Source organism: Petaurus breviceps, unplaced genomic scaffold (genome assembly GCF_028583685.1).
Source record: "Petaurus breviceps papuanus isolate PSGF00001 unplaced genomic scaffold, PetGlider_PUasm1.0 175, whole genome shotgun sequence".
Classification (NCBI taxonomy): Eukaryota; Metazoa; Chordata; class Mammalia; order Diprotodontia; family Petauridae; genus Petaurus; species Petaurus breviceps.
The window spans coordinates 13,202,471-13,221,280 of record NW_027185764.1 but is presented as its reverse complement, the minus strand read 5'-3'; the positions used below and the strand labels follow the sequence as shown (position 1 = coordinate 13,221,280).

Here is an 18,810-nt window from a genome sequence, read left to right as displayed (position 1 = left end):
TACACTATAAACATTTACACATTACCCCACTCTGTGAGGTTTCTTGTAACAAAATAAAACAATTACATAGAATTAATAATACAGTGACTTCATCTTAAAGTACATGCGACATTCCACATCTGTAGCACTCCCAGTTCTACTTTGTTTTAATTACAGAAATCCTCCTTCCTACTCCCCATCCCATTAAAAAAAGAGAGAGAAAGAGAACAGAAAAACAAATTCCACGTATTAAATATGCATAGTCAAGCAAAACAAATTCCCTCATTGGCATGTATGTATCCTTTGCACCCTAAATCTATCACCTCCTTGTCAAGAAGTGGAGAGCTTATTAGCTCTCTGAAATCATAGGTGGTCATTGTATTGATGATGGTTCTTACAGCTTTCAGCTGTTTATTTTTATAGTGTTGTTACTGTATAAACTGCTCTGGTTCTGCTCATTTCATTCCTCATCATTTTACAAAAGTCTTCAAAATTGCTAGTTCTTATAAATATTGACATTAAAGCATAAATTGTTCTTGTAGTTATATTTATTTCACTCACATTAACTCATATAGGTATTTCATATAGGTTACTTCAAAATGATCGATTTCCATCAAAACTACTTGGTACTGGCTTAGGAATAGAGGAGTGGATCAATGGAATAGATTAGGCACACGAGATTCAGAAGTCAACGACTACAGCAATGTATTGTTTGATAAACCCCCAGACCCTGGTTTTTGGGATAAGAACTCACTATTTGACAAAAACTGCTGGGAAAACTGGAATATAGTATGGCAGAAACTGGACATAGACCATTATCTAACACCATATACCAAAATCAAGTCTAAATGGGTTCATGATCTAGGTATAAAGGTTGATACTGTAAGCAGTCTGCTAAAACAAGGAATAGTTTACCTATTAGACTTGTGGAGAGGGAATGACTTTATGACGAAACAGGAATTAGAGAACATTATAAAATGTAAAATGGATAATTTTGACTACATGAAATTGAAAAGTTTCTGTACAAATAAAGCCAATGTAACCAAGATTAGGAGGGAGGTGGGAAATTGGGAAAGAATCTTTACAACCTATGTCTCTGACAAAGGACTCATCTCTAAAATATACAGAGAATTGAGTCAAATTTATAAGAATACAAGTCATTCCCCAATTGATAAATGGTCAAAGGATATGAACAGGCAGTTTTCAGAGAAAGAAATTAAAGCTATCTATAAGCACATGAAGAAATGCTCTAATTCACTATTGATTAGAGAAATGCAAATCAAAACAACTCTGAGGTACCACATCTCACCAGTTAGATTGGCTAAGGTGACAAAACAGGAAAATGACAAATGCTGGAGAGGATGTGGGCAAACTGGAACACTAATGCATTGTTGGTGGAGTTGTGAACTGATCCAGCCTTTCTGGAAAGCAATCTGGAACTATGCCCAAAGGGCTATAAATACTTTCATACCCTTTGATCCAGCAATACCACTCCTAGGGTTATATCCCAAAGAGATCATAGAAATGGGAGAAAGACCCATATGTACAAAAATGTTTATAGCAGCTCTTTTTGTTGTGGCAAAGAATTGGAAATTAAGGGGGTGTCCATCAATTGGGGAATGGCTGAACAAGTTGTGGTATATGCATGTTATGGAATATTATTGCGCTATAAGAAACGGGGAGCAGGTGGTCTTCATATTTACCTGGAGAGGCTTAAAAGAACTGATGCTGAGTGAGAAGAGTAGAACCAGGAGGAATTTGTACACAATTACAGACACAACGTATGTGTGATGACCAACTTTGATAGACTGGACTCTTCTCAACAATGCAGGGATATGTCAATCCCAAAAGACGCATGATGGAGAGAAAAACGTGCATCCAGAAAAAGAACTAAATTTATATCCAGGTGGAAGCAAAATACCTGATCTTTTTCGTTCTCTTATTTGATTTTATGTCCTCTTTACCATTTTTCATTCCAGCTGGTACAATCCATCCGTATAACCTGACCATTGTATAATGTGAAAGTATTTACAGATCCTATACTTGATTATAAGACGCCATGGGGGGGAGGGGAAGGAGGGAGACAAAATGTGAAATTCAAGGAATTGTGGAATTGAATCCTGTAAACTAAAAGGAAACAAACAAATTAATAAATTAAAAATTGAATTTAAAAAAATGATCGATTTCCTTGTTTGTTATACGTAGCACAACAGTATTGTATCACATTCATGTATCAGTTTAATTTAATCATTCCTCAATTGATGGGAATACCTTTAGATACCATTTTTTATGACACCATAAAGATTGCTGCTACAAATATTTTTGTACATATAAGTCCTCTTCCTATTTTTTTTTTTTATCTCTTTGGGGTATAGACCTAGGAGTAGATAGGTGGGTCAAAGAACATGCACTAGTTAGTAACTTTTTGTACATAATTTAAAAACTGCTTTCCAGGATACTTGTACCCATTCACATGTATACCCAATGGCCTGGTTTCCCACAGTCCTTCCAACATTTATCATTTGCCTTTTTTGTCATCTTTGTCAATCTGACTGGTGTAAGGTAGAATCTCAGAATTTCTTTTATGTGCATTTCTTGAATTACTTATGATTTAATATTTTTATGTAATTACAGATTATCTGATTTTCTTTCCTTCAGATCTACCAACCTATTCATATTCCTCAATTTATCAATTGCCTTTATTCAGTTCCTTATCTATCTTGGAAATAGGATCTTTATCAGAGAAACTTGCTATAAAGGTCCCCCCCCCCCCCCAGTTAATGGTTTCTTTTTCAATCTTTGCTTCATTGGATGAAAAACTTTTTAATTTTATGTAATCAAAGTTACCTATTTTATCTTCTGTGGTCCTCTCTATCCTCTGTTGGTATGAACTTTTCTCTATTCATAGATCTAACAGGTAATTTTTCCCATGATTTTTAAAAATTTCTTTATGATGTGATCTTTCAAATTTAGGTCATCTTTGAATGAATTGTGAGCTGATGATCTTAATATCATTTCTTCCATCTTGCTGTCCAATTTTCCCAGCAGTTTTTAATCAAATTATAAGTTATTTATCCCAGTAGCATGGGTCTTTGTGTTTATCAAATATTAGGCTACTAGATACATTTGCATCTATATGCCATGTAAACAAATTTGTTTCACTGACTGATCTATTTTTTAACCCATACTAAATTGTTTTGAAAATTACTGTTTTGCAGTACATTTTTGTTGTTGTTGTTTTGAGGGGGGAAGGCAAAGCAATTGGGGTCAAGTGACTTGCCCAAGGTCAGACAGCTAGTCAAGTGTCTAAGACCCAATTTCAACTCAGGTCCTTCTGACTTCAGGGTCAGTGCTCTATTTACTGTACCACCTAGCAACCTCAGTACAGTTTTGAGAGCTAACACTACTAGGCCTCTTTTGTTTCCACTTCTTTTTACTATTTCCCTTGCAATTCTTGACCTTTTTTGCCTCCAAAAGAATTTCATTATTTTTTCTAGTTCTAGAAAGTAATATTTATGTATTGGCATGACACTGAATAAGCAAATTAAATAGCATTGTCATTTTATTCTATTTATTCATCGTAACATGAGCAATTACTGTTTTTCCAATTAATTATTAAAAGGGAACACTAGACTTGGAGTCAGAAAGGAAGCAGCTTGGTTAGGATTCAGAACACATAGATTCAAATCCTGGCTGTGCCACTTACTAACATATATATGACTGTAAGCTAATCATAACCAGTTACTCTAGGCTTCATTTTCTTTAACTATAAAATGAGGGAGTTAGACAAGAAGACCTCAAAGATCCTTTCCATCTAAATATATGCTCCTATAATCTGGATGCTAATCCTGATTCTGCCAAAAATTAGCTGGAGGACTTTGAACAAGTCCCTTTACCTTTGTTGGGCCTGTTTTTTTTTCTTTGCTACATGAAAGAGTTGGACTACATACTGCACTGAGTTTTAAATTTCTATTTTTCTATGAAAAAGAGCCTTAGCTCTAAACACCAGCCTAGGAAACAGAAGTAATGTAAAGCAACAAAATATTTCCATTATATCAGGAACAGATGTGTGTGTATAACATGTTTATATACATACATATGTACACATACGTTCATGCACACACATATTTCTGTATATGTAGTTATTCATTACTGGAAATCATTTTTCCAAGCAAAAATGAGAAGTTTCACCAATTTTGCCCAGCTGTTGCTTTAGAAATAATCTATAGAAAGCAGTCCCTAACCAATCAGTCAGAATCTAGCCAGAGTTTTCAAAACCTTATCTATCTCCAAGTTAATCTAGTTGCAACCGCTAGCCACTGCACTTCTCATGTCCCCCACGATGCTCTCTATAGAATATGCTGAATTCATTGAGAGTACAGCCAGACATAGTGTTCTTTTCCTTCTTCAGAGATTTTAATGTCAAGCACCCTTTACTGTTATACTCAGAAACAGGAGCCACTAAACCATACATAAGAGCCCTATAGGCCACAAAATGACTTAGAAAACCACATATTAACATTATATGTGCTCTATTTTATTTTTATTCATTTTGTTAAATATTTCCCAATTATACTTTAATCTGATTCAGGCTGCTCTTGTGAGTGTCATGGGTCATGTTTGACATTTCTGCTCTATATAACCCACTGATTTCAAAGCTTTCAGGAAAATGAAAAGGAGCTTCTCCTTAAAACGAAGTTTAAATCATAAAAGCAAAGTAATTAAAAATATTAAAATAAAAATAACATAAGTTTCAGAGTAATTCTAACTACTTCCACAAACCTAAGATAACATTTCATATGTAGTATATATCATACACTTAAATCTATCTACTATACAGAATAAATAAATTGTGTCATGAATCTTCAAATAAACCATTCTCTAGACATCACAAGAGAAGAAAAAGGTTCCAAAAGGGTCTCATTGTTTATTTACTGCAGTTAATAGTTTCGTTCTTATCAGCAGAATGTGATAGCTTGCTAGTGAAAGAACTATTGAAAAAGCTATCAATTATATGATAAGAAATGAAATCAATGGCTGGTGGCACTTTACCATAAATAAAACTGTCCTCAAAAGTCCACTAACATAAATGATGCTCTGTGTTCTGTTTCCTAAGATTTCCCTTTTATCCACTAGCCTGAAAAGCTGAATCTGTTCTCCATAATTTTTAATAAGTCTGTAGGCCAATGAATGAGCAGAAAAAACCGGCAAAGAATTGGGCCCTATATGAGAGATTCTACATAAAAAAGGTCAGAGCACAGCAATAAAGTACAACAGTGAAGGCAAAAACATCAAACTTAAAAATTAAAAATCAGGGAAGTTTAGGGTCACATTTAAAGATATTCACATGCACAGGAAAACTCAAATTCATCATCATCATCATCCCCATCCTGATGATGCTAACAACTAGCACCATAGATTTATAGCGCACTCGAAAGGGTTGGGAAAACAATGCTGTCTAATACTCTTTGTTTTGTCTTACATGACACTCAGACAAATATATCAAGCCCCTGCAGCTACAGCATCTTTATCTTTCACTGAACCCGATATGCTTCAAATATTTTAGAAGTTTACTGTCAAAAACTAAGGAAAAAGATTTTTTTCAAATCAGGAAAACGTTGAGTTACTCCCTCATTACAATGCTTCTTTTCTAGTTCACATATCACAACACAAACCCACCCAGCAGCTTCCCTTGACATTTCACACACACTGATACATACAATCACCTACCTGGCTGCCTAATTAGGCTTCTCTTTGCATCCAATGGTTTTTTTTATAGCACTATCACTTTCTTTTAATTATTTTATTTTATGTAATGAACCAAAAATATAATATAATCTGGGATGTATGAGAGAATAATCTCAACAGTTAGTAGAATCATCTCATGTCCAGGAACCAAAAAATTAATCAACTAACATTATATGTCTTCTCTGTGCAGGTACACACCAGATACAGAGCCAATGAATGCAACTCTCCCTAACGTGCAAAGGGGATGACAGTCTAACAATGAGCTTTTTTTTTTTTTTAAAGCAATTGGGGTTAAGTAACTTGCTTAAGGTTACATGGCCAGTTACTTCTGGGTGTGGTGCTAAGTATCTGATCCCGACACTGGAGCCAGTGCTCTTACTCACTGAGCCACCTGGCCGCCCCTAAGCAATTGGGGTTAAGTAACTTGCTCAAGGTTACACGGCCAAGTGTTTCTGGGTGGGTGCTAAGTGTCTGAGCCTGGATTCGATCCCCAGGTCATCCCGACACTGGAGCTGGTGCTCTTACTCACTGTGCTACCTGGCCGCCCCGTAACAATGTGCTTTTAACATAAACAGAGTTTGCTAAACTTTTCTACTTAAATGTGTTTTTAATTAAAATTTTACTTTTTAAATTAATTACCATCTAGTGTCTCTTTTTCCTAGCTCTTTCTCACCTACCTTCAGAAAAAGCCCCACAACAAATATGCAGAATTGGCCACTGCCCATTTATGTCCATAAATGCATGTCTTATTCTGAGCATCTAATTCATCACCTGCCACAAGAGAGCAAGCATTCTAAATTATTATTCCCCTGGAACCATGGCTGATCACTGTATTGATCAAAGTTCTTAAGTCTTTCAAACTTGTTTGTCTTTAACAGTATTGCTGATGCTGTATAAATTGTTCTGCTCTCTTCACACCTATCAGCCAGTTAACTTGTTACTCTTAATACATTCTACACAAGTCATGGAACAGCTTTCTGAAAAGAAAAGCTGATTTTGAAAATTACTAACAAGTGAAGCTAGTAACTGAGAAAAGGATTTGGGATTCTGAATCATGGCTCAAAAGTAGAGGAATGATATAGTCTTCTGGCCTAGGACAAAGAGCTGGTTAAGAATGTATTTGTCTAGAGTCTTGAAAATGTAACCAAAAGTGTCTTAAAGAATAGGAAAGGGGAGAAAAACCCTATGTGAACGTCTCCAATGATTTTCTAAGTCTAGCTGATTCTGTTTCCATATCATTTCTCATTCCCATACCCCTTCTCTTCACTTGTAGAGCCCCACCCTGGTTCAGACCCTTATCACCTCTGACATGAACTGTTGGCAATTTAACGTCTCCTAACTGGTCTCCCCTCTTCAGTCCATTTTCCACATAGCTCACAAAGTGCTATCTTTAAAACACAGCACTGAACATGTCTCTCTACTGCTCAATAAACTCCAGGGCCTCCCTAATGCCTTTAGAATCAAGTGGGATCAAACTCCCAGTTTGACATTTAAATCCCTTCACAACCTGACTCCTTCCAGCTTATGAATTATTCTCCTTACAGCATTCTTTAGTAGGGCCAAACTTTTTTCCTATCATTTAAAAATGACTGGACTTGACAAACATAAACATTTCCATATAAAGAAGAGCAAATTCTCTATGAATTTTTGTCATTCTAATATTGTACTTCAAACTGGTCATTTTACTGTTCTTCACATGACCTGCTACTTCCTGCCTTTATTGTATCCCCCAGGCAAGGAATGAACCCTCTTTTCACCTCCATCCCTTTCACAGTTTCCTTCAAAGATCAGCCCAAAGGCCTCCCTGAGGCTCTTCCTGATAGACACAGTTGCTAGGGATTACATTACATTATTTATATAAACATTTGGTACACACAGAGGTGTGGTGGTATTTTTCCTCTAATAAAATGTATGTTTCTTGAGGGCAGGGGCAATTTTATATCTCTGCATCCTCAGAAGCCAGCACAGTCCCTAGTGCATAGTAAATGCTTAATAAACGCCTGGTGATGCTGGATAGAGTATGGTAAGGAAAACCTCAGTTTGAATCTTGCCTGAAACACTTAGTGATTGTGTGAAAACAAGGATAATCCATTAGAAATAAGGATGATGCCTTACATTGTACAGTGCTCTTTGTTACTCAAATGCTTTCATATGTACAATGTTTTACAGTCAGGAAGATAGGGATGAGAGAGACAGAGGAAATGTACAACAATGCACATGTTAGACTTTTAAGATGTATTGCTTAGTTTTACCAAAACTCCCCTCCACCCCCTTTTAATTCTTGAGGAGGGAGAAACACATTGGGAAACACAAGTGATATGAAAGGAAAATGTAGCAAAAAAGACTTTTAAAAATACTAAAAGCAGCACAGTGAATAGAGCACCAGCCCTGGAGTCAGGAGGTCCCAAGTTCAAATACGGCCTCAGACACTTAACACTTTACTAGCTTGGACAAGTCACTTAACCCCAACTGCCCTGCCTTCCCCCGCTGCAAAACCAAAAGAAAATACTAAAAGCTATGAATGACCACTCTTGGTTCTGAAAGCCTGATGAGAAAACATATTGCCCTTTTCTCAGTAGACAGGGGGTAGAAGAGGTAGCTACAAGTGTGGCGAATAGAGAGTGAAGAGACCTAGGAAAAGAGGAAGAAAAGAGAGAGGAGACAGAAACAGAAACAAAGCAGAGAAGGAGGGAGGGGAAAGAAAAGGGAAAAAGAGGGAGCTGAGCTGAATGAAGTTGGACAGAGGGAGAAGGGGAGAAAGATCCAAGGAGGAAGCTCCCTGTGGACAGAGGAGTCCAAAGAACAGGTGGGAGGGGAGGAGGAGGAGGAGCCATGGAGAAGAAGACAGCTCCCCACTTAGCAGGCCTACATGATCAAGCTAATGGCATGGCAAGGAAGACCATAGGGATTTACCCTTCTCTACTCCTAAGTGAGGTTCTAGGACCCTGGGGGTGGGGGTGGGGCTCTAGGTGGAGTGGGGGGTTGGAGAAATAGAGCTGACAGGGGAGGGGAATGAAAGATGGGCAGGCAAAGGGGACAAAAAGAAGGGGGAAAAGAGAAGAGAGGAAGAGGACTGAGAGGAGACAAAGGAAAGAAAGGGAAATGAGAGGAGAAAGAAAAGAATGACTATATAATATGGAGAAATGGTTCTTAACCTTTTTTTCTTATTATCATGTGCCCTTTTGACAATCTGGTAAAACCTAACAACCCCTTCTCAGAATAATGTTTTCAAATCCATAAAACAAATTTCACAGGACTCAAAAAGAAACCAATTGTATTAAAATAGTTATCAAAAAATTAAAAAAAAATCATGGACCCAACTCAGCCCTAGTATAGAGAGGGAAAGGAAACAGAGAGGAGATGGGAGAGTATTAAAGGGGAAAAAATGACAAATGTGTAGTTAGGCTTACTGGTTTTATTTAGTTGTTTTTCTTTGTTACAAGGTAGGATTTTATGAGAAAGGGTTATTGGAAAGTGATTGATGTAAAAAACAAAAGCCATCAATAAGCCATTTAAAAAAACGATCAATGAAAGCAGAAATTAAATTCACTAAAGCGTTTATTAAGTACCTACTACATACAAGGAGGCACTGAGTCTTTGGGGTCAAACAGATGAAAAGTAGTTTCCCTATTCAGAAGTTGGGGGGGTATATAATCATTTGAGGACAAAAAGAGCACCACCAGCTGGGGAGGCAAGAGTGGGTCATCAAAGGTTTCCTTTAAGAGGCAGCACCTGAGCTGGTCCTCAACAGCTGAAGGTATTACAAAACAGAAAGGAAGTCAGTCAATACACATTTACCATGAGCCAGGCACTGTGCTAAGTTCTGGGAATACAAAAAAGGGCAAAGATCTATAAAGTTTCATGTTATAAATTCTTCTTTATCAACAGGAGGTTATGTAGTGTGAGTAAAAAGCACCAGCTCTGAAGTCAGAGGACCTGGATTCAAATTCCACCTTTGACACTTACTACCTGTGTAACTTTGGACAAGTCACTTGGCCTCCCTTGGCCTCAGCTTCTTCATCTGTAAAATGAGAGACTTACGACTAGATAGTGTCAAGGTTCTTTCTAGCTCTGGATTTATGAAAACTATGTGAATAAATATGAAATATCTGGAATATAAAAAGATAGCTCTTGATGTCTTGCATGAAGAAGTAGATGGAAATAGCATTAAAGAAAATAAAAAATGGGAAAAGAAGCTGTATTAGGTTAAATATCCAAAGAAGATATTTGCTATATGCAACGTTTGAAGACTTTGAATAATTGATTCTCAGAGATTTGAAAAAGAAGAGGTTATTGAACATTTAGGAAAAATTGAAGTTATTACCAAAAAATATGAATATGAATATTTTAGTAACTATTTTTAGTTAATAACAATTTTTACATTTATACCTATTTCCCAATCTCTTGACTATTCAAAAGAGGCAGGTTTTTGCAGACAATAGTCTCTGCAGCTTTGTAATCATACAATTAGTCGAAAGGTAGGTACAGACAATGTAAAATCTCATTTTGTTTACTGTTTGCTTATAAAAAAAAAAGCACTTGATTTGACAGATATGAATACTACCTTATTAGCTTTCTTCCAACAAAATATCTCCCATACAGCAAAATCACAGGAGTCTTAAACAAATGTAATAAAAGCAACTTTGTTCACCAACCCTCTGATTATTAATATCAATTGAAGTAAAAAACTGAGAAACAAGTCTGCCAAAGGTGTTTGCCACTGTCATGGCTATGCCCAGTGCAGAGTTCAAATGGAAGAGGAATTCCCTAAAGATCAAGAAGTCTTTCAAGTTTTACTGTTTGTGAGTCAAATTGAGCACCACAACACTGTAAGGTGTCAGCAAATTACATCTGCAAGCACATAATAGATTCTCTGGATATTTTATCTTTCTATCTCAATTTTTCAAAACATAACAGAGAAGAAAAAGGGACTGGTTTGTTTTTTTTTTAAGTCTTCTGTCAGGGCAGCTAGGTGGCGCAGTGAATAAATAGAGCACTGGCCCTGGAGTCAGGAGGACCTGAGTTCAAATCTGGACTCAGATACTTAATGCAAAAACTAGCCGTGTGACCTTCGGCAAGTCACTTAACCCCAATTGCCCTACCTTCCCCCCTCCAAAATAAAAGCAAAAAAAAAAAAAGTCTTCTGTCTTCTCTCAAGAACTTTACTACAATTCATATGTACATTGTATTAATGAGGCTAAGGTTCAGGTTCTATACTTACACAGACCACATTCCATTGCTACAAACTGCAATTCTTAGCCCTAACCAATGACCTTGCAAATGAATGCCACTGGACATAAAAGTGACTAGGAAAAAGAGAAAGTGGTTGGCTGAATGCAAATTACCACTAATGGGAAAGGAACTTAAAAATAACTTAAAGTTATTTTCCCCTATTAGAATCAATCACACAAGTCTTTCAGTTATGGAAAAAAGTCTAAAAATTTTCATTTGATATAGTTAATGGAATATATTCAATGCCAAAAGGCAGTTCAAAAGAAACCAAATGGCAAACAGAGTGAACACCCAACAGTTTTTATTTTTAGACTTGTCACTTAAGGGTATCAGTCTATTTCAAACTTGCTGATTTCGAAAGGAAAACAAATAATCCAAAGGAAATAATTTGCAAGTGAATACATCAAGGAAACCAATATATAAAAAAGGTCTGTCAGTATCAATTTATCAATGGAGACAACCATAAATTTTAAAGGTATTTTAATCAATCACATTTTATCAAAGAGCTCTTTTGTGAGCTTAATTTTTTTTGGATAAATTTATCTTATTCCTTAGACAAATGTATTTTCTTAGGTTATAAGCATTAATTAATACTATATTAAATACAAAATATTATATATGTATATATACATATATAATATATATGTATATATTATAAATACAAAATATTATAAATGTATATCATTGTACACTTAATAGTATACATGTGTACATATCCACATATCAATAATATATACACTATGTATGTATATATGTTATGTACAATATAATGAAATACAATATATGAAAGTGCTTTGAAAACTACAAACCAACAAACAAATGTAAGGTTTCATATATCTACCTCAATAAACAGAGAGCTCAGACTTCTCAATTGAATCAGTTAAGAGCTACATTACTCTAAGCATCTCTACTGAATCAAAGGCATTTTAAACTTTTTTTTTGGAGGGGGAAAGCAGGGCAATTGGGGTTAAGTGACTTGCCCAAGGTCACACAAATAGTAAGTGTGATCAAAGTGTCTGAGGCTGCATTTGAACTCAGGTCCTCCTGATTCTAGGGCCAGTGCTCTATTCACTGCACCACCTAGCTGCTCCCAAGGCATTTTAAACTTAGGTCTCTGATCACTCTGGAAGGAGTAGAGACCACTGGATCTAGTAAAATAATGACATAAAAAAGTGTTTTGGGTCTGACTTAAGAAATTCGGTCATGCCATTTGGTTTTACATAAAACAGCAAACCAGTTTGGAACCAAGGCAATTCATGCGGTGACGAAGATAGAGCAGAAATAACCAAGCCCCTGAGAATTTTTCTGAATGGGAGGATGCAGAGTAGAAGGCAGAGCTTCTCCCTCTAATGAGTGAGGATCCTTGTGGATTTGTGAACAGCAAGGGGTCACAGGATTTGGACTTCTTCCATCAGTGGACTAGCAGTAGCCCTGAATATCATTATGGGAACAATGTCTCCATGAGATATCTAGGACAAACTAGAAACACTGAGGCAAAGGCAGCTTTGGGACTCTGCCACAAGTCCAACAGAAAAGGTAAACCACACCCAAGGGGTGACTTCCCAAAAGGGGAGAAAAGCACTTTAAGCAAACGGCAAAGGACTTGTGAATCCTTTGCCACAAGTACTGGACAAGCTTGAGTCCACTTTCCCTGGGACTCTTCATGTCCTGGTGGGAGTGAGTGTCATAGACTTTGGGGGGGCATGTTTTGTATCTAATGCTTTTCCATCTTGGTACATACCTCTTATAAAAACTAATTAATTCTGGTTAATTGAAATCAACTGAAAAACAACCCCACCAATTCCCCTAGAGCCCAGAAGGGAGATATCACAGCCTTGCTCTGGAGATTCAGTCTCCCCATGCAAATGAGAGTGTGGGAGAGTAGCAACATAACCTGAGCTACACATCAGTATTACTGTTTTTTTTTTTCACATGCAGATTTCCTAGTGTGTCCCCAACTGTTCCTCCTTCATACAGCTAAAATAGTGAGATCCACAGCACTGGCACACTTTAGAAACAGGAAATATGGATTGGACCTGTGATTTCAGTGGTACAGGGAACTCCAAGGTGAGGAAACTCCCTCTATCAATGCAGGCCAGCAGCCCCTGCAACTTATGTCTTGGAGAGCTGCCTAGGGCACAGAGACATTAAATGATTTGCACAAGATCACATAGCCTGTGTGGGTAGGTAGGATGTGAACCCAGACCTTCCTAGCCTGAAGGTCAGTTCTCTAGCTACTATCTAACACTGCTACCTCTTTGTATTAAGCAAACATCAAGATTAAAGTCATGTAGAAAGAAATGCTGAAGTCTCAAAGAAAATGCAAGTCTATTTTGCAATCTTTTTCTTTCTAACAGAACAGGTTTACTTACCAGCTGGAATTCACTCCTGCGGCTATACGCTTCCTTGATGCCAGAGTCTCTCCAAAGAGCACTCAGAGCAGGTACATATAGTTGGAAAGTGGCAGGTTCAACAGGCATCCCAGCTTTGTTTTCAAAGGCCATTAAGAACATTCCATGCTTCTCATTCTCTGAATACTGCCAAGGAATACCAAGTTTGTCTCGAGCATCGACTAGAACCCTTGAGCCCTATAAAACATAAGACATTATAATAACTAGTATGAAGACTCTTAAGGAACTTGAATGACGAAAAAATTTTTTAAATGTATCTCACAAGTCACGATACTTAATCACAATAATTAATAATTTAGATTTCTGATATCTTTGCTCCTATGAACTCAATGTGTAACATCGCTGTTACTAAATAACAAAATAAACATGTATATATAAATGCACATGTCATGATATCACTTATTTAAAAGATTTTTTTTAAAACATCTGGAATGAAGAGACGTGAAAAGCATATTTTAAGGACAAAATTAAACTGAATTTCTAAACAATTTTAAGAAATTTCTTCTTGGAACCTGATGAAAAACTGCTTTTTTTTCTCATTCAATTTTTCAATTAGCAAACATTTATTTTTTCTCTGCCATCCCCACCCCTTCTGTAATCTAAAGGAAAATAAAAGTAAAAACCCATGCAACAAATATGCAGCACCCCCCCCCAACAAATGTCTATATTGGTCACATCAAAACAGTATGTATCACTCTGCCTATTTAGTTTATCATCTCTTGATCAGGGAATGGACAGCAAGATCATCAGTTCTCTGGAATCATTGTTGGTCACTGTAATTAATCAGAGTTTTTTACTCTCTCAAAGTTATTTGTTTTTACAATGTAGCTGTTAGCATATAAATTCACATCCTGCTTCTGCTCAATTCATTGGGCATTATTAGTTCATACAAAGTCTTCCCAGGTTTCTCTAAATTCATATCCATCTTACCTTAAATCACAGTAGTATTCCATTAAATTCATATAACATAATTGTTCAGCCATCAAGTAATGGCCCTTCCCTCATTTTTCAGTTCTTTGCCACTACAAAACAACTTGCTATAAATATTTTTGTACACATGGGTCCCTTTTCCTCTTTCTTTGGTCTCTTTGGGGTAAAAGCCTGGAAGTGGTACCTCTAAGTCAAAGGGTATGCATTGTCTAGTGAATCTGGGGGCATGGCTCCGAAACATGGCTGTTTTTCAGAATGGCTAGACCAATTCACAGCTCTACCAACAGTCAACATGCCTGTTGACCAAGGACCTTCCAACAGTTGTCATTTTTGCCTATCTGAAGGTGTAAAGTAGGACCTCAAAACTGTTTATTTTGCATTTTTCTAATTATTAGTGATTTGAAATGTTTTTATCATATAGTTGCTGAAAACTTCCTTTGAGAACTATATTTGTTCATAATCTCTTGACCAGTTATCAATTGGGAATGGCTCTTCTTAATATAAATTTTAATCCATTCTTTACATAACTTACAAATGAGACTTGATATAAATGTTTTCCAGTTAACTGTTTCCCTTCTAATTTTAGCTACATGGATTTTTTTTTTTGTGCAAAACTTTTTCAATTTCATGTAAACAAAATCTTCCATCCTATCATCTTTGATCTTCTTTCTCCCTTATTTGTTCATGAACTATATTCCTCTATCTATAGATCTGAAAGGATATTCTTCCTTATTCCTATAATTTACGTATGAAGTGACCCTTTATATATGTGTGTGTCTATTTGAAGTTCATTGGTATATGATGTTAAGTATCAGGCTACCTGACTTCTGCCAAATTGCTTTCCATTTTTCACAGCAGTTTTTCTCAAATTTTAAGTCCTTACCTAATAATAGCTGGGATCTTTGGGTTTATCAGACAGTTCTAGGTTTCTTGCTTCTGCATACTGTGTACCTAATATCTCCTACTAATCAATTTATTTTTTTAACAATTATTTCAACAGAGAACAGATGGGAATTCTTTCATTCTAAAGGTAGAGACTATATAGAATATTGTGCATATTGCACATACTGTCAAATACAATTATCTTTAGTTTTGTTAAAATAATTTTTCCCCTTTTGAAACTTCTGTTGCAAGGGGTTGTTCAATGATTATGAAAAGGACAAGGCATATATTTAGAAATAAGCTGATGTAAAAACAGAAGATTATAATTATAGGTAAATTAAAAAAAAGAAAATTGGAGAAAATGTACAAATACTCAATAGGAAAAATGTTAATATATGGCACGACAAAGTAGAGTACATATTACTAAAATGGTAGGCAGGAGATTATGATCTCCATTGAGTGCCCCTCCAATATGTGATGGCACTTCAATCATTCTTCAGTATGGGTTGGTAGAACCACCATGCTTTTGGAGGCATCCTGTTCTAATTGAAAGGGAGTACGAATTACTTGGCAACTACCTCAAGCAAAAGATTTGTTTTTTTTACCTGGACCAGTTTGGCTAAGTCTATTCTGGTTTCAACCTATTTTTTTCTGCCTAATTTCACATTATATCTTTTTATACTCTCCATGCTCAAATACTTTCTCCCATCCCTCTGTATCTGCACAAGCCTGGAATGGGCACTTTGATCGTTACTTTCTTATAAAGTATCTTCATATTGCCTGCAGCAATACATCTCAAGGTTCTAGATAATGGGATGGTTTTCTGTTCTTCTATCCCCCAAAGGCTTGTAAATTGTAGGTGCTTAATAAATGTTCACTGGATTGGATTAAAAATAGGCTTCTTTATCTAATAATGCACACACTCCACATAAACGTGCTGGTCAAGTCAATAATTTTTAAAAGTTAGTTTGTTTTAATTGGGAACTTACAATGTGCAAGATCCTGTATCAGATACACTGAGGAATCCTCTGATACAGTGTCTGACCTCAAAGAACTCAACAATCTAATTTGGTCTAAATGGATAACATACTTTAACTGGCATACCTAGAGAGCTGAAGTGGTCAATAAGGGTAGTAGTGCATAGTAAAATAAATGAATGAATAAATAAAATAAAAACAATAGACTTAGAATCAAAAGACCTGGGTTTGCTTGGCTCTACATTTCATAGGATATATAAATCTGTCAGAACCTCAGAGTTCATCTAGTCCAATCCCCTCATTTTACAGATGAAGAAACTGAGGCAAGTAATTTGATTTTCATCTTCATTTTTTTTTGGCCAGAAATTTCTGCCAAATTGCTTTCCAATTTTCACAGCAGTTTCTCAAATTTTAAGTTTCTTCATCTGATAAACTAAGGTTTTTGGAATAGATGATAGACAGAAAGATAGACAGACAGACAGATAGATAAGATAAGATAATTTACAGTTCTAAATCTTTATTATTCTGAATTAAAGCTTGAGTTGGGCCCTAAAAAATGGATAGACTTCAAACAGGCATAAGCAATAGCTAAATGTTCAGAAATTACAATGTCATTTAAATAGATCCCTACTTTGCTGCTTTTCTTCCCAATCTCAGTCTCATTATTCTATTTCTCCCTTTCACCTCACCCCAAAAGGGAGCGCATACAGAAGAAAATGTGACAGGTATAGAATCAGGCTTTTACAATGAAGTTCTTTTATTAAGTGCTTTAACCTTTAAATCTGTAAAGAACGCCTAACACCCAAGGTCTATCTTTTTTGTATACAATAAAAAAAAGTCCTTTTTTATAAGGAACATAACTTCATTTCTAAATTAAATTTGTGCCTTTAAGAGCTTAATGTTTTCAATACCAAGGAAGAGAAATAGACCCAGAAACCTGAACATTCATTTACCAAAACTGTTGTTTTCACCACTGCATAAACTAAACTTTCCCTAATGATGAGGGTGAAACGTAGGCTTGGTTGGAAAGCAGCTAGCTGGTCTGGCCAAAAAACAGTCTGTGTCCCCATTGTATAATTCCACCAAGGCAGGTTGGAATGAATCCAAATTAACTTCCCTCCCAAACAGGAAGAGGAGACTTCTGATTTCTCTTTCAAAAATCAAGTCAAAAGGGGTAGCTGTTGCCAAACTTTGTCTTAAAGGAGTTAATTAATATGGGGGGAACATTTTTTAACTTTAAGAAACTCCCAACTGCCCTGAATTATTTTAGTAAGACACTCCTTTCTGCTTACTTTGAGGCTTGAGGTTAAGAGAAGGTGTCTCCTTTAGGGCATACACTTGAAATCTGAGTTTTGTTCAGAGATATTGAGTGTAAACTAAAAGTTCTTCAGAAGAGAGATGTGTTTGTTTGGCATTACTGTATTTATCATTCAGTTACTCAATAGTGTACATTTGCTAAGTTAATGTTAATATATTAGCTGCTATTACATTGGAGTGATAAAAGATCAAAGTTTTTATTTGAAGGTATAAAGAAGCTTGGAAACACAGCCCTAAGAAATAACTTTTACTTCCTCCTAATAATTAAAGAATTTCAACTTTCTTAAAAAAAAAAACCTCCTAAAAAAACTACACATTTGAATGGAACCAAACATGAAAAAAGTCTCAAGATGAAGAACAATTTAGCTCACTCTTAAATGACCTTATCATAATGAAGGCCTCCTTTTATTTTAGCATTTTTGAAGCATTATAATTTCTTCAAGCAACCAGATTATTTCATGCAGTTACTCAAATGTAAACAGTTAAAACAGTCTCAAAAGTCCAATTACCTCATCTTAATACAATGTAATACTCTAAACTACTTAAAGAGCCCATTTTCAACTTAAAAGTTTACAATTTAAACTTGTCAAAGAAGATGGTTCATTTCTATTTGGAATTTTTTCATTTTATCAGATGGCCAGTGATCAAGAGTAAATCCAATTCTCTCATTTCCAAATTTATTTTTTCTAGTTTAGCCCTTAATCTTTTAAATTCGGTCCTTTCTTATTGAAACTTTCCCAAAATAAATATTATTAAATGAAAATAAAATGAAATTAGCACTTTACAGACTAAAGAGAACCACATTAGCAAGATTTTTAAGGTTTACGTTTTCATAAAATTAGAGTGGGACATGTGTATTTGGAATGCTAAATTCTCTAAAATGGACTAGGGCTGGTTTACTCTGGTCAATATTTAGATTTAAAAGATATCAACAAAAATGTAAACAGGATACAATTCTTTAAATTAATGAAATAAAACAAGCAAAGAAAGCTTTCACTTTTTTTTCCCAAAAACTATGCCAGAGGTAGGGATAAATCCAACAAGCAGAGGCAAATCACTATTCAAAACTCTTAGTAGCTTTTAAGTAAAAAGTTGAATAGTTTCTCCCCTGCCTAGTTTTTCAAATGCATGATTCAAACAGAAAAAGGGCAGCTTAACATAAAACCACACTGCAGGAAAGTCAACTATATACCACACAAGCAACCCATCAATGTTGATTAATCATTTACTATATGCAGGGAATTTTGTGAGATGACTGAGAGGAGGATGAAATAAAGTGTGCTATACAAGGAAGGAAAGTGTAGTTGAGGAAATAGGATATATGCACACAAAAC

The 18,810-nt window shown here is 35.7% G+C and overlaps 1 protein-coding gene across 1 annotated transcript in view; it reads right to left on the bottom strand.

The window, feature by feature from the left end:
• Positions 1-18,810, bottom strand: part of GNA12 (G protein subunit alpha 12) — a 140,448-nt gene that overhangs the window by 65,589 nt on the left and 56,049 nt on the right. The window contains exon 2 of the mRNA XM_069084775.1: positions 13,332-13,547. Coding sequence (XP_068940876.1) covers positions 13,332-13,547 — 216 coding nt within the window. The remainder of the gene's footprint in view (positions 1-13,331; positions 13,548-18,810) is intronic.